At 55.9% G+C, this 12,865-nt stretch overlaps 1 protein-coding gene across 1 annotated transcript in view; it reads left to right on the top strand.

The window, feature by feature from the left end:
* Nucleotides 1-12,865, top strand: part of LOC103079649 (mucin-7-like) — a 15,793-nt gene that overhangs the window by 1,532 nt on the left and 1,396 nt on the right. Inside the window, exons 2-6 of the mRNA XM_007468477.1 lie at nt 824-1,138; nt 1,730-1,844; nt 5,548-5,569; nt 5,678-5,728; nt 6,063-6,203. Coding sequence (XP_007468539.1) covers nt 824-1,138; nt 1,730-1,844; nt 5,548-5,569; nt 5,678-5,728; nt 6,063-6,203 — 644 coding nt within the window. The remainder of the gene's footprint in view (nt 1-823; nt 1,139-1,729; nt 1,845-5,547; nt 5,570-5,677; nt 5,729-6,062; nt 6,204-12,865) is intronic.

The raw sequence follows: 12,865 nt of genomic DNA, 5'->3' as shown, positions 1-12,865 counted from the left end.
GAAAGAGAAGGCGCAGAGGACAAAAACTGGACCAGCCCCTTCTTATAAAGAAAGTAAGGCTTCTGTAGAAGCCCCAGTCGGCAGACTTCTGGTCACGCCCAGGATGGGGGGGTCCGGTCCCCACCTCTGAAGCTCCTTCCCAAACCAGGACTTTCTGGCTTCTAATTTCACAACTTCTCTGCTGTTTTCAAAAAAACCTCTGCGCCCAAGGTCCATCCACCCGGCCACGGCCCCATGGGGCCATTTCACAAGTGGCCATCCCCGCTGAACTTGGAGGGGGAGGGGGAGACCGCACTGTCCAAAACCCGGGCTGGGAAATCACTGCTCTCCCGCCTTGTCTGCAGGGCCTCCTGAGCTCAGGTGGTGGGAGCTGGGACGGGGACCCGAAGGGTCTGCTCTCATGTCTGCAGGCATCTATCCCTCCGAGGGGCCAACAGACTCATCTTCGCGGGAAATTGACTGGTCTTTTTATTTTATTTTATTTTATTTTTTTAAAGTCTTTATTGAATTTGTTACAATATTTCTTCTGTTTTATGTTTTTTGGTTCTTTGGCCACAAAACATGTGGGATCGTAGCTCCCTGACCAGGGATCAAACCTGTACCCTCCGCAGTGGAAGGCGAAGTCTTAACCATTGAACCACCAGGGAAGTCCCTTGACTGGTCTTTTTAAACAAAGATCCAGCCTTTCCCCACCAGGGTCCTGGACACCAGCGTTTCCCTCTCCCCATTTTCTCTCCATCACTTTTCCAAGCAGCTGGGAGGAAAGAGGAGACCCCGAACATCCCTGGGACCCTTCTCCCCTATTCCCCTCTCCTGCTCTCAGTTTCCCTCCGTCTTGCTCCTCGTCCTGGCCTCTGCCGGTCATAGCCTCGTGTCCACCGACTTCCAGAGCATCTCTCCTGCGCCTGGGCTAGACAGGGGCAGCATGTCCACGCTCCTCCTGCCTCTGTCTTCACCTTCCCTTCGAGACCTCCGGGACCCTGGAGCTGGGGGCTGCCGTCCCGTGACGACCCCCCCCAGGGGCCTGCCCGAGCCCACGAGCCTCCCCTCATGCCCCTCCGCACAAACCCACGTCAACTGCCAGGGCGGCTCTGAGCCCGCTGCCCCGAAGGGGAGGCGGCCGTACCCCTCAGAGCCCGTCAGTGGTCACGGCACCTGCTGTGTGCCCTTGACGCCCTGCACAGAGCCTCTCCCCACCCTCTTTATCAATGGGGAAGGGTGGGCCCCCCTCGTGCTCTGGTCCTCCAGGGCCTGCTGGAACACAGACGCCAGGAAGGCCTCATGTCCCCAGCCCCTCACAAATGAGCACCTGGCGGGGCCGGGGGTGGTGGGGCTCAGAGAGGAGCCCAGTGGGCCCGGAGGTCTGCAGGCCCCCTCCAAGGGCAGCTGCGGGCGGTGGGAGACCCCCGCGCTGGGCTCTCCGCCTGCCCCAGGCCTTGGTCTCTGATCTGGGGACGGAACTTCTCTCTCTCTCCTGCCGCGGGCTCCTTCCACCAAAGTGCGTGACGCCTAAGGGCGCTGGACACATGAGTGTCTCCACGTCAGAATCCTTTCTCCGCCAGCGCTGCCACCTCACCCTGACATCCCCCAAATAAAACTTCTCCTTTCCCTCCGCGAGCAGATCAGTTCCCCATTCGCCGTGACCACACCACCCTCAACTTCTGCCCGGAGTTTCAGGTTCTGAGAGTTATTTTAGATCTTCCTCCTACGTGCCTGTCTCTCCGGACAGCCCGGCCGCACTGACCTGCCTTCCCCGAGCCTCCAGACCCACGGCGGCCTGGCCGAGGGGACTCGGCCCCCGCCCTCTGCCCTCCGCCGGCCCCTTGTCCCTAGGAGCCGGGGCGGTGCGTGCTCTTCAGAAGGTGCCTCAGTTCTGGGTCTGCTTTGATTTTAAAACATCTTCCTTGAGATAACTCACAGAGCATACAATTCACTCATGTAACATGTCCAATTTCAGTGGTTTTTAGTCTGTTCACAGAGCTGTGCAACCGTCATCACTGCCTAATTTTAGAACACGTTCATGTCTCCTAAAAGAAACCCTGTGCCCCTTAGCAGTCACACCCCACCCTGCCCTGGTCTCTTCCTGTCTCCTGGATCTGCCAGTTCTGGCTGGTTCACATAAATGGGATAGTATGAAACGCAGCCTTTGTGTCTGGCGTCTTACTCAGCATGATGTTTTCAAGGCTCATCCACGTTGTAGCACGAATTAAGACCTCATTTCTCTTTCTGGCGAATCATATTCCATCGTTTGGACTGTGAGGCAGCCTGGGGGAAACCCAGCCCCACCACCTACACGCTGTGGGTCTCAGCGAGTGACCGCCCCTCTCTGGGCCTCAGCTTGGATGAGGACAGCCACCTGGGCCTGGCGTGAGGATTCCATGGGGGATCTGGGTGAAGTGCCCTGCGTGGGCGGGAGGTGACTGTCCCCTTCTGCATCGTCCTCCCCACCGCAAGCGCCCGTGTTCCACACACAGCACCGCGTTCAGATCCTGCCCATGTCCTCAGCACCCTCCCTGTCATGTCCAGACACGAGGGTGTGAGTGGGAGGGCGGCCGTTTCTGGAGCTCTGCCAACCCTGAACAGGGGTGTCAAGAGCGGGCTGTGGGTGGTGCGTCTGGGAAGAACCGGGGGGCACCGGTCAGTGCCCCACATGCTTGCTTGGGTGGCTCATCAACCCGCAGCTAGCGTGGCCCCGCACGGGAGTGCGGGTGCAGTGGCACATCCTCTGGCGTGGGTTTGTCTTCTGTGCAAGCCGGGGTTGCATCTCTTACACAAGAGGAGGGGGCGGGGCTGACTTTGGGGGACCAGGCGTGGCCACCTTTGTCTTACGGCTGCCCAGGCAGGGCAGGGAGGAGGGGACGATGTCCCCTAGTATCTGTCAAGAAAGCACAGCTCTCCCGTGGCACCAGGGCAGACCTGGCTCTTTCTCCATCCAGCCTCAGAGCTGCTCCCGGACCAGCCCCAAGTGGTCACACCTCTGCTGGGCGGGCTCCCTGCCCCCGAACAAGCCGGGCCTCTTGGCAGGAAAAGGTCCCTGGGGGTCACATCCCACTTTGGACCCCTGCAGTCCCAGAACTGAGAAGGGCCCCCTCTCTGAGGCTCCGTCCATTTCTCTGTCTGTGAAATTATTGGGCGGCCTGGTGAGCTCCAAGGCCTGTTCACCTGTATGGCCCGCCTCCCACCCTCCTCTCCCAGGCAGCGAGGGCTTTCTCTGTGCCCTCTGTTGAGGGTCATGGGCTGAGGATGCTGAGGGTGCCCCCGGCCACACTGTGGACACATTGAGGGACAGGGAGGACAAAAGGGGATCCAGGGAGCCTGGTGGGGGGACCCTAGGACCTACCTTCCCCGCCTGGTGCCTCATCCTCTTTTAGTGCCTCTGGGCGCGGGGTGGGGGTGGGGAGGACGGTGTTCGAGGAATATTTGAGGCACAAATGAGGAGCAGGTGGGGTTTTCTTTTTGGGTGAGGATGGCCCTCCATCAGCCACTCATTCCAGAGCAGACACAGTAAAGCAGTCTCTGCAGAGCCTGTGTGTGGGTCCTGGACACTTGTACCCCAGGACAGGTGGGGGCAGGAAGCCATGGCCATGCATCAAGGGGTGCCCTACCTCCTGGGACACGTGAGCAGCTGTGATGGGGCCATGATGAGGGTGCAGGAGGGCATCTCCCCCAGAATCGGGGAGGGCAGTATGGGAAGGCCTCTTGACAGATTCCTGAGGCAGAGAGGAGCTTAGGGCAGGAGTTTCCAGGTAGGAGGAGCTGCATGTACCTGAGGGGCAGACTCTTTCTCAGGCGGGAGTGACAGCACCAGATTTGTCTTGCCGGGTGCTCTGCAGGTCCCCTGCAGGAGAAGGCCTGGGGGTGCCCCTGCTCCAGGGATAATAAACGGCCCCTCAGAGTGGGAGATGCATGTGGGCTTGGGATGGTCCATCTGGGCCTGCCCTGGTTGTGGCGCCGCAGCAGGCAGGCTGTTCTCATCACTCTCACGCACAGAGCTCGGCTGCCCACAGCTGCTCCAGGCCGAGTTCCCCGTGTGCACGGTGGAGTTGCCGGGGCATGTAGTCAGGGTACTATGCTTGCGGGTGATAGAAACCCTGCCCTGGAGCTCAGGAAGGACCCTGATGTGTTGGTTCAAGTAACAGGCTCCAGGAAGGATAGGGTGGGACTGGCTTCAGGGACCCTGGTCCAGCCATCACATGCTCAGGGCAGGCCCTCTCCACCTCTCAGAGCAGGCAGCCCCAAGCAGCTCTGGGGGTGCCTCCTGAGCAGAGCAAAAAGAAAGCTCCCCTTCTCTGGTCCAGTTCAAAAAATTCCAGGGAAGGATTGTGATTGGTCCAACCGGGTCACATGCCCTCCTTGTGACCCAATCAGTGCTGCCCACAGGCTTCCGAGCCGGGTGCCACCCTGGTGCGGGGGAGCGGCCTGTGACCGGAGCCGGGACTGAGAAGCCACAGGCCTGGCACCAGAGCAGCTACCCTGATGGTGCACTGCAAGTGCACTTTAAAAACTAACTGCTATCTTCCCTTACTTAAGAAAGTAAAAATAAAATGATAGATCCAGATATGCTGATAAGAGAAAGGAAGGTGAAGATAAAATAAAATGAGAATAATGAAACCTCTCAGAGAGTTGCATGAAGCTTAAATGAGGTCATGCAGCCACTCAACAAATACTCATTGAGGGTGTCGGCCACCTGAGGCCCTGGGGACGCGGTGGTGAACAGACAGACATGCCCTGCCCCAGGGGAGGGAGCCTAGGGAACCACAGGTAAACATGCTGTATGTGCAATGACGGAAAGACAGGCGCCTCGTGAGCTCACAGGAGGGCCGGGGTGTTCCCTATGGAGGGTGGGCCTGGGTACAGGCTCTGAGAGGGGGCAGCAGGTGGGCTATGACACCAGCGGCGCCCCAGCACAGGGCGGATACCCCACTACGGTGACCGCCACTATCGTTTTATTATCACCAGAACCTAGGAAATGGATCTAGCGCTCAGGGGAAGTTTTGCAGGAAAACCCTGAAAGTGTAGGCAATTATTACGTGCGCACATCCTTTGCCCATTTTTACTCTGTATGTCTGTATTCTCTACTCCTTTGTGGCAATTTTCGCATATGGTGCTACAGTCCTTTGTTACACCCCCTGCTCCCACCTCCACACCCCCGTTCTCTACTCTCCACCTGCCAACAGAGCATGAGGTACCCCACGGTCCCTTCCTTAGGTATTTAGTGTTCACCCAGCTACGTCTTTTGGGTGGGCTTTGTACCACTTCTGACGTTCACTGTTGCACTGTGATGTTTAAGAAAGAAACACGTAAGGATGTAAGAAACATCCTCTGGTAGATAAATCTGAGTGTAGGAATTGCTGGATCTGTTTACAGCTCTTGGCAACTATTGCTGAAATGCCCCGTGGGGAAATGTCACTCGGCCTGTGTACAAGCACCCTCACCCACACTGGACATCTTCACTTTTAAGTGTGGCCATTTCTCCAGGTGGGGAGCATATCTGGCTTTTTAGCCCACGGTCCTGTGATCACCAGTGAGGGTCCGTGTTTCCCACAGCCTTGGAGTCTAGTGCACTTAGGTGAGTGAAAGTCTGTGCAAACCTTCCTTTTCTGACTTCACCGAGAATCCCTGAGAGAACTGGGTGCAGGGAACAAACTGCCGCTGTGACCATGTCCGGTCCCCACAGGCACTGTGCCTCCACTGCCGCAGCTCTGCCACCCCGGGCCCTGAGCCACATGTGAGTCTTCCTGGGCCTCCCAGCAGCACCCAGCCCTCGAGAGGTGCCTCCTTGGTTCCTCCCTGCAATCTGGAAGGCAGATGGGCCACCCTTCCACGGCCTCCTTTCCTGTGACCGTCACCCAAGGCGTGGACAGGCTGGTAGATGGGTGGGCCAGGAGGTGGCAGGGTGTGACCAGCCAGATTGCAGGGCGGAAGCGAGCAGCGTAGGTCTGGCAGCACCGTGCAGCCAAGAGGCGCCCGGGCTGGGGTGCTGGGAGAACCTCTGGGACCCCCGGCGCCACCACCCTCTGTGGGTTCTTGGTCTCCCTGGGCCTGGGTTTCCTCATCTGCAGGAAGGTGGATCATTACCTGCCCCGGGGTTGTTCCGGGGGTTTGGATGAGAGCGCGTCTGAAGCACCTAGCACCGCCCCTGCGGAGGTGGGACGCCAGGTGGCTGCTCCCCCGCCACAGGAGAGCTCCTCTGAGAACACCTGGTCGGGGCTGCATTTGGCCCAGCCTGGAACTGGGATTTTAGCTGCCTGGCTTTGCACACAGGATATTTAACGGCTTTGCCCAGAGAACTTGACTTCACAATTCTCACAACGTGACCGTCATCCCGATTCCTGACAAAGCTTCGGTGTAGGTAAAAACAAATGACCTGGAGTCAAGGCTTGGGAGCCCCCAGAGGCATGTCCCAGGACTCCAGGATTCTGAGGAGCCCTGGGCCAGGTGGAGGGAGCCCCACGGAGGGATAGGGAGTCCAGCCTGGCGGCGTCTGTCCAGGCTCTGCCTAGCTGGCCGCTGTCCTGGCGCTCCGCCCCGATCCTCAGTCCCTACTCGGGCCGCGCCCACACCCGCACCCCGCCCACTCCCAGCCCCGCCCATATTCTTAATCCCACCCACCCACGCCCCTAGTCCCCTCCCACTCCCATGCCGCGCCCACATGCCGTTGCCCCCACTTCCGGGCGCACCTGCCGGCTCGCGACCACCAGCCCCCGCCACTCTCACCTGTGTTCCCCCGGCACCACCGCCACCGCAGGGGAGGACGCAGGCGGGGACCGAGGGTCCCTGGAGCAGCCCCACCGGAAGGGACAGGAGCTGCTGCATAAATCCGTGTCCTCCCGCCTCTCCAGCCCTGGGTGGACGGGGGCTTTTTTTTTTTTTTTCTTGCGTTATGCGGGCCTCTCACTGTCGTGGCCTCTCCCATTTGCGGAGCACAGGCTCCGGACGCGCAGGCTCAGTGGCCATGGCTCACGGGCCCAGCCGCTCCGCGGCATGTGGGATCTTCCCGAAACGGGGCACGAACCCGCGTCTCCTGCATCGGCAGGCGGACTCTCAAGCACTGCGCCCCCAGGGAAGCCCTGGACGGTGGCTTTTTTTTTTTTTTTCTTGCGTTATGCGGGCCTCTCACTGTCGTGGCCTCTCCCATTTGCGGAGCACAGGCTCCGGACGCGCAGGCTCAGTGGCCATGGCTCACGGGCCCAGCCGCTCCGCGGCATGTGGGATCTTCCCGAAACGGGGCACGAACCCGCGTCTCCTGCATCGGCAGGCGGACTCTCAAGCACTGCGCCACCAGGGAAGCCCTGGACGGTGGCTTTTGCTGGTTCCCTCCCTCCGGGTCTCACTTCCACTCCACTGCCCCGCCTTCTGGCCTTGACCGAACTCTGGGGGGACCAAATAAGACAGTGCCGGCCACTTGTTCACATCCTGCCCCAGGACAAAGCACTTCCCAGAGACTGTTTCCCATTCCCAGAATCCAGGTAGGAAGTTCAGCCTGCCCACCTGCCGGGCTGACTCCCCCTGAAGGGAGCCTGCCTGTGAGTGACCTGAGTCATGCTTTGGGGTCCTGTTTCCCACAAGGCGGCCTTACCCTCCCCAGAATCACATGGAGGAAAGGGCAGAGTGATGATTGTGTAATGCAGGCTCCTGGGGCTCCCAGCCCTTCTAATCCTATCTCAGGGCAAGGAGCCAGGCAGTGCCCGGCTGTGGAGCCTGACCCCAAAGGAGAAATCAGTAATGGCAATCCCGTCTTTATTTAAAGTTTTGATACTTTGCTCATAGGGATTTCTGTCATTTAATATTTTAAAATATTGGGTTAAAATGTGATTTATCTTGTATACTGAGGGTTTCTTTGGTGCCCGTTAAATTCTGTACCTCAGTACTTGCCAGGAGCCTTCATTTTCACAATCGCTCCAGGTGATTCTGATGTACATTAAATTTGAGACCCTCTGCATCAAGTGTGATAATTAATAACCTGTAGCAGCCCTCAGATGGCTGAGATCAAGACCCTCTGGAAAGGAAGGCATATAGTTAGAATGCTTTTGGTTGCAAGAAACAGACTCAGCTAAAACCAGCTCGAACAATAGGAAATGTATTATTGAACCAGCAGTTCCATAAGCATGGTGGGTTTCATGGTGGGTTTCAGGAAGCATGGTGGGATTCAGCAGCTCAGCAATGCTCTGAGGGGCCTCCGTCCTTTCCGTCCATCTCCCCCCCCCGCCCCACCCCGCATCAGCGTCATCCTCAGGGTGCTGGCCATGGGGTAGCTTCCTCTAGGCACGTGGGAGCCAGAAAATTCTCCAGAACCCCCTCTCCGCACATCCCACTGGCTGGAGTGGGATCACATGCCCACTTCTGAGCCAAGAACAAGCCACTTTCTGAACCTGCAGATGGACTGTGGCTGGCTGGGCAGGGTCCAGGGCTGAGCGGTACCCTGGAGCAGCTCTCGCAGGGATGTTTAGAATGGAGACCTACGCCAAGTGGTGGCTGAGCCTGTGAGGAGGAAGAGGGGCGAGTGAGGGGTGGGTGGGGGGCCAAAGGCCCAGGTAGGCAGGCGCCCCCGTAGACACACCAAGAAGGTATTTCAGAGCTGGTTGACAGGGCCCCTTGGTGACAGGCAGAGCTGCCTTTGTGAGGACAAAGGAAGGCACTTCTGCCCCCAATGCAGCCGCACCTGCCGTCCCTGCCTGTCCTCTGGGGTAGTGTACTCCCTGCACAGTCTTACTCTGCAGCCCTGAAGCCAGGTGGACAGGGTGACCTCACGGACCTCCCGCGCAGCCCTGCTGGTGTGTCTCTGCCTGGGGCTCTGGGTGGGCCTCCCCTTCTGCAGGAGGAGCCATCCCCGGATCGGGGTGGGAGGACCACTCTTGTGTGAGGGGCCGGGGGAAACCAAGAGATGCCCCCAGGCCTGGGAGGGCTTCACACTGGAGCCCAGGACTCTCTCTGCTCAGGTTTCTTTCCCTGCCTTCGTGGTCGACTCAAAGCCCCAGACTCTGGGCTTCCCTGGTGGCGCAGTGCTTGAGGGTCCGCCTGCCGATGCAGGGGACGCGGGTTCGTGCCCCGTTTCGGGAAGATCCCACATGCCGCGGAGCGGCTGGGCCCGTGAGCCATGGCCGCTGAGCCTGCGCGTCCGGAGCCTGTGCTCCGCAAATGGGAGAGGCCACAACAGTGAGAGGCCCGCATAACGCAAGGAAAAAAAAATAAAAATAAAAAAATAAAGAATCACAGAACTTGAAGATAGTCAACTGAAATTATCCAGTTTGAGAAGAAAAGGAAAAGAAAATGAAAAGAGCCTAAGAGACCAGTGGGACACCACCAAATATATAAACATGTATATAATGGGAGTCCCAAAAAAAAAAAAAAAAAAAAAAAAAAAAGCCCCAGACTCTGATGCCCACACAGGTGGCTGATGGCCAGGGCAGGATGCCGCCCACCTGGGCCCGGGTGCAGCCCATTTTCCCAGCTTCCTCTTTGTAGTCATCCCTCTCTCACTTACCACAGAAAGGCCGGTGTCTCCCCGCTGGGCCCCCCACGATGCCTCCTCTCCGCCTCCCCACTTGCAGCAAACACAGCTTCTTGCAGTTCGGGCCATTTCCAGTGTTCGCCACAAAACTGAAGGAGGCCTATGGACTTGGCAACTGACAGTCCTTAAAAATCGCTCTTGTGACTGGTCACCCCGGGGTTCGGGGCAGAAAACTGATGGAAGGAGGCTACGGTGGTGTCACTAGGGCACATCAGCCTCTGATCCTGATCTATTTACTTGTGTGATTGGCGTTTCTCACACTTTCACATTAAAAACCCACGACAGGAATGGGATTAATGTGGAACTTCGTCTTTTCCTGGCAATAAGTAATATGTATGGAAGGAGACACAAACTACTCCACAAAATCTGTCCATCCCTCTTTTTAGGAGAGCTATTTCTAATAAAAATTTACCTTTTATGTTTAATAATTCTCAGAATGTGTAATAAATTCACATGGTTTGTATCAGCTGCATACTACCAGTAATTATAATGATAACCCAATCCAAACTGGGACACGAGAGAATGTTTAAAATCTTGTTATTCCAACGTTTTTACATAGTTCTGTGTGATAGGGGAATCTAAATACGTTAGGACAAAATTCTATTGGGTGGAATGGAAATATACGGTGCGGGGGGGGGAAGGAGCTGTGTGAAAATTCAGGTGTCAGAGAGGAGGCTTTATATACATATATATTTTTTTAAGATTTATTATTTATTTATTTATTTTTGGCTGTGTTGGTTCTTAGTTGCAGCACGCGGGATCTTTGTTGAGGCACGTGGGCTCTTTTGCTGCAGTGCATGGGCTTCTCCACGTGGGCTCTAGCTGAGGAACGCCAGCTCAGTAGTTGTGGTGTGCGAGCTCAGTTGCTCCACGGCATGTGGGATCTTCCCTGACCAGGGATCGAACCCGCGCCCCCTGCATTGGAAGGCAGACTCTTTACCACTTAGACCCCCAGGGAAGTCCCTATATATTTTAGATAACAGTTCTTTAACAGGTATGTGTCTTGCAAACATCTTCTCCCATTCTGTGGCTTGTCTTTTCATTCTCTTAATAGTGTCTTTCACAGAGCAGAAGTTTTAAAATTATAATGAAGTCCACTTATCCAATTTTTCTTTCATGGATCAGGCTTTTGGTGTTGTATCTGAAAGCTCATTGTGTCAGCTAGGGAGCTGGTGAAAATTCACATGTTAAGAGTTCGTTCGCGTGTTTTTAAATGGACAGTGGTGCCTATCAAAACGCTATCACTTCTAGCCCATCAGCCACCCTTTTATTTCGAAATATTCATATTTAACAATATGTCAGATTTTATACTCTTGGCAGCTAATTTAAACTTCTGCCGAAGATTTTTACATATAACAGATACGTGTTTGAGGAAGTCCACCATCACTCAGAATTATTATTTTTTAATATTCATTTAGGCTGCGCCAGCTCTTAGTTGCGGCATGCAGACTCTTAGTTGCGATATGCATACAGGATCTAGGTCCCTAACCAGGGATTGAACCCAGGCCCCCTGCATTGGGAGTGCGGGTTCTTACCCACTGGACCAACAGGGAAGTCCCTCAGAATTATTTTTAAAGACAAGTGGTCTGCAGTGGCTGGTGGTCTGGACGCCCAGGCCAAGTTGGCCTGGTGAGACTCCAGCTCCGCCAAAGACCCAGGGGTTGTTCCTGGGCCATCTCCAGAGTGAGAAACCAGCCAATGGGAGGCAAAAGGGAGCCCAAAGTGTAGCGGCAGCGTGGGCATTCAGCCTCCACCCGTGTGGGTCTGTGTGGCCATGCAGCTGGTTGGAGCCTCAGTCCCTCCACCTGTAAAATGGGGGTTCCAGTAGCCTCTGCCTGGCAGATGGGTGAGAACTAAGTGGGAAAATGCAGAGCTTGTGCTCAGCTCAGTGCCTGCCCCCAGCAAACCCTCCTCAATGTGACAGCTCCTGCAGTGACTCACCATGACTGTGATGTGGCCAGACTGGCCTGGCTGTCCGTCTGACCCAGTCACCACAGGCCTCAGTCCTCCCAGGTGGGGACACGGGAGCCTCTGGGCTGGCTCGGGACCTGAGCGTGGTCTCTAATGATTGCAGTTTTATTCTTGGTGTTTTGGGATCTGTCATGTCTCCAGTGGTGTTCAGCACCCTGTTTAAATCAGTGACAATGCAACTGATAATTTTTTTTAATATTTATCTATCTATTTATTTATTTGGCTGCACTGGGTCTTAGTTGTGGCATGTGGAGTCTTAGTTGCAGCATGCGTTTAGGATCCAGTTCCCCGACCAGGGATCGAACCCTGGTCCCCTGCATTGGGAGCACGGAGTCTTACCCACTGGACCACCAGTGAAGCTCCTGCAATTGCTAATTTAACACAAAGAACTGACAACGATGTGCTGTTTGTAGGTAGGGGTCAAGGTGCAGCAAACCTCAGGCTGGACCCAGCTTCTGCTAATGCTCTGTGAGAATCTGGTGCCTGTCCGTCGGTCCACCTCCCTACCTGGCCGAAAGCCCCTGAGGCTGGCTTCAGGCTGTCTGTTTGATGCTCAATGCTCCACCTAGCCCACTGGTGCCATGCTAACATATCTGAAATCTAGAGGCATCTTAGGATTATAAGGGGGAGAGTGTTCTCTTTTCTTAGTGGCACTTAAAATGATGGTGCATCTTAAAATCTGTGGTGCCTCAGAGTCCATGAAGTAAGGGAGCCGGTATGAATAGACACTGATGTATGAAGTCTGGAACACTTGCTTTTAAATCCACGTTCTTCTGTGACACGGGTTCAGGACCCTTTGCTCTTCCCCCAGGACAGGAGGGGGCCACACCTGATCACATTCTGAAAGCCAGGGGATGGGAGATGCCAGACATTTGTGTTCCAAGTAATCCTTCACCACACCCCTCATTTCCACAAGGACAGAGGCCCAGGAGGTCAAGGGACTGGTGGGGGCCACATGGCTAGTTGGTGACCCAGCTGACAGACCCCGGAGCAGTGCCCTTGGGGGTGGCCACCAGGATGGGACAGTGGTGCCCCCCCCCGAGCCTTGCATTGCGTTCCCACCAGCTTCCTCCGCCTAGCTCGCCCCAGTGGGCAGGGCTCAGTCAAGAAGGATATTTTTGGGCACATTTGCTGTATTTTTGTACTTGGGAATTGGGGACCTTGGACCTTCGCATGCAGATTTATGCCAAATGAGATGCAAACCAGGGCTGTACTGTTCTGAAGTTCTGCCCCCGCTGTCTCCTAAGACCGTGACCTTGGGACCCCAGCTTGTCTCTAAGAAACAGTCTGTGTCTGTTGGCAGAAGAAGGAAGGGAAAAGGCCCCGATTTTGCTAAAATGTACTAACCGGGCAAATGCACCAGATATGCCGCAAAGCCCTTAG

This window comes from Lipotes vexillifer, unplaced genomic scaffold (genome assembly GCF_000442215.2).
Source record: "Lipotes vexillifer unplaced genomic scaffold, Lipotes_vexillifer_v1.1 scaffold23, whole genome shotgun sequence".
NCBI lineage: Eukaryota > Metazoa > Chordata > Mammalia > Artiodactyla > Lipotidae > Lipotes > Lipotes vexillifer.
Note: the sequence above shows the minus strand (reverse complement) of the source record. Positions and strands in the feature narration are given on the sequence as shown.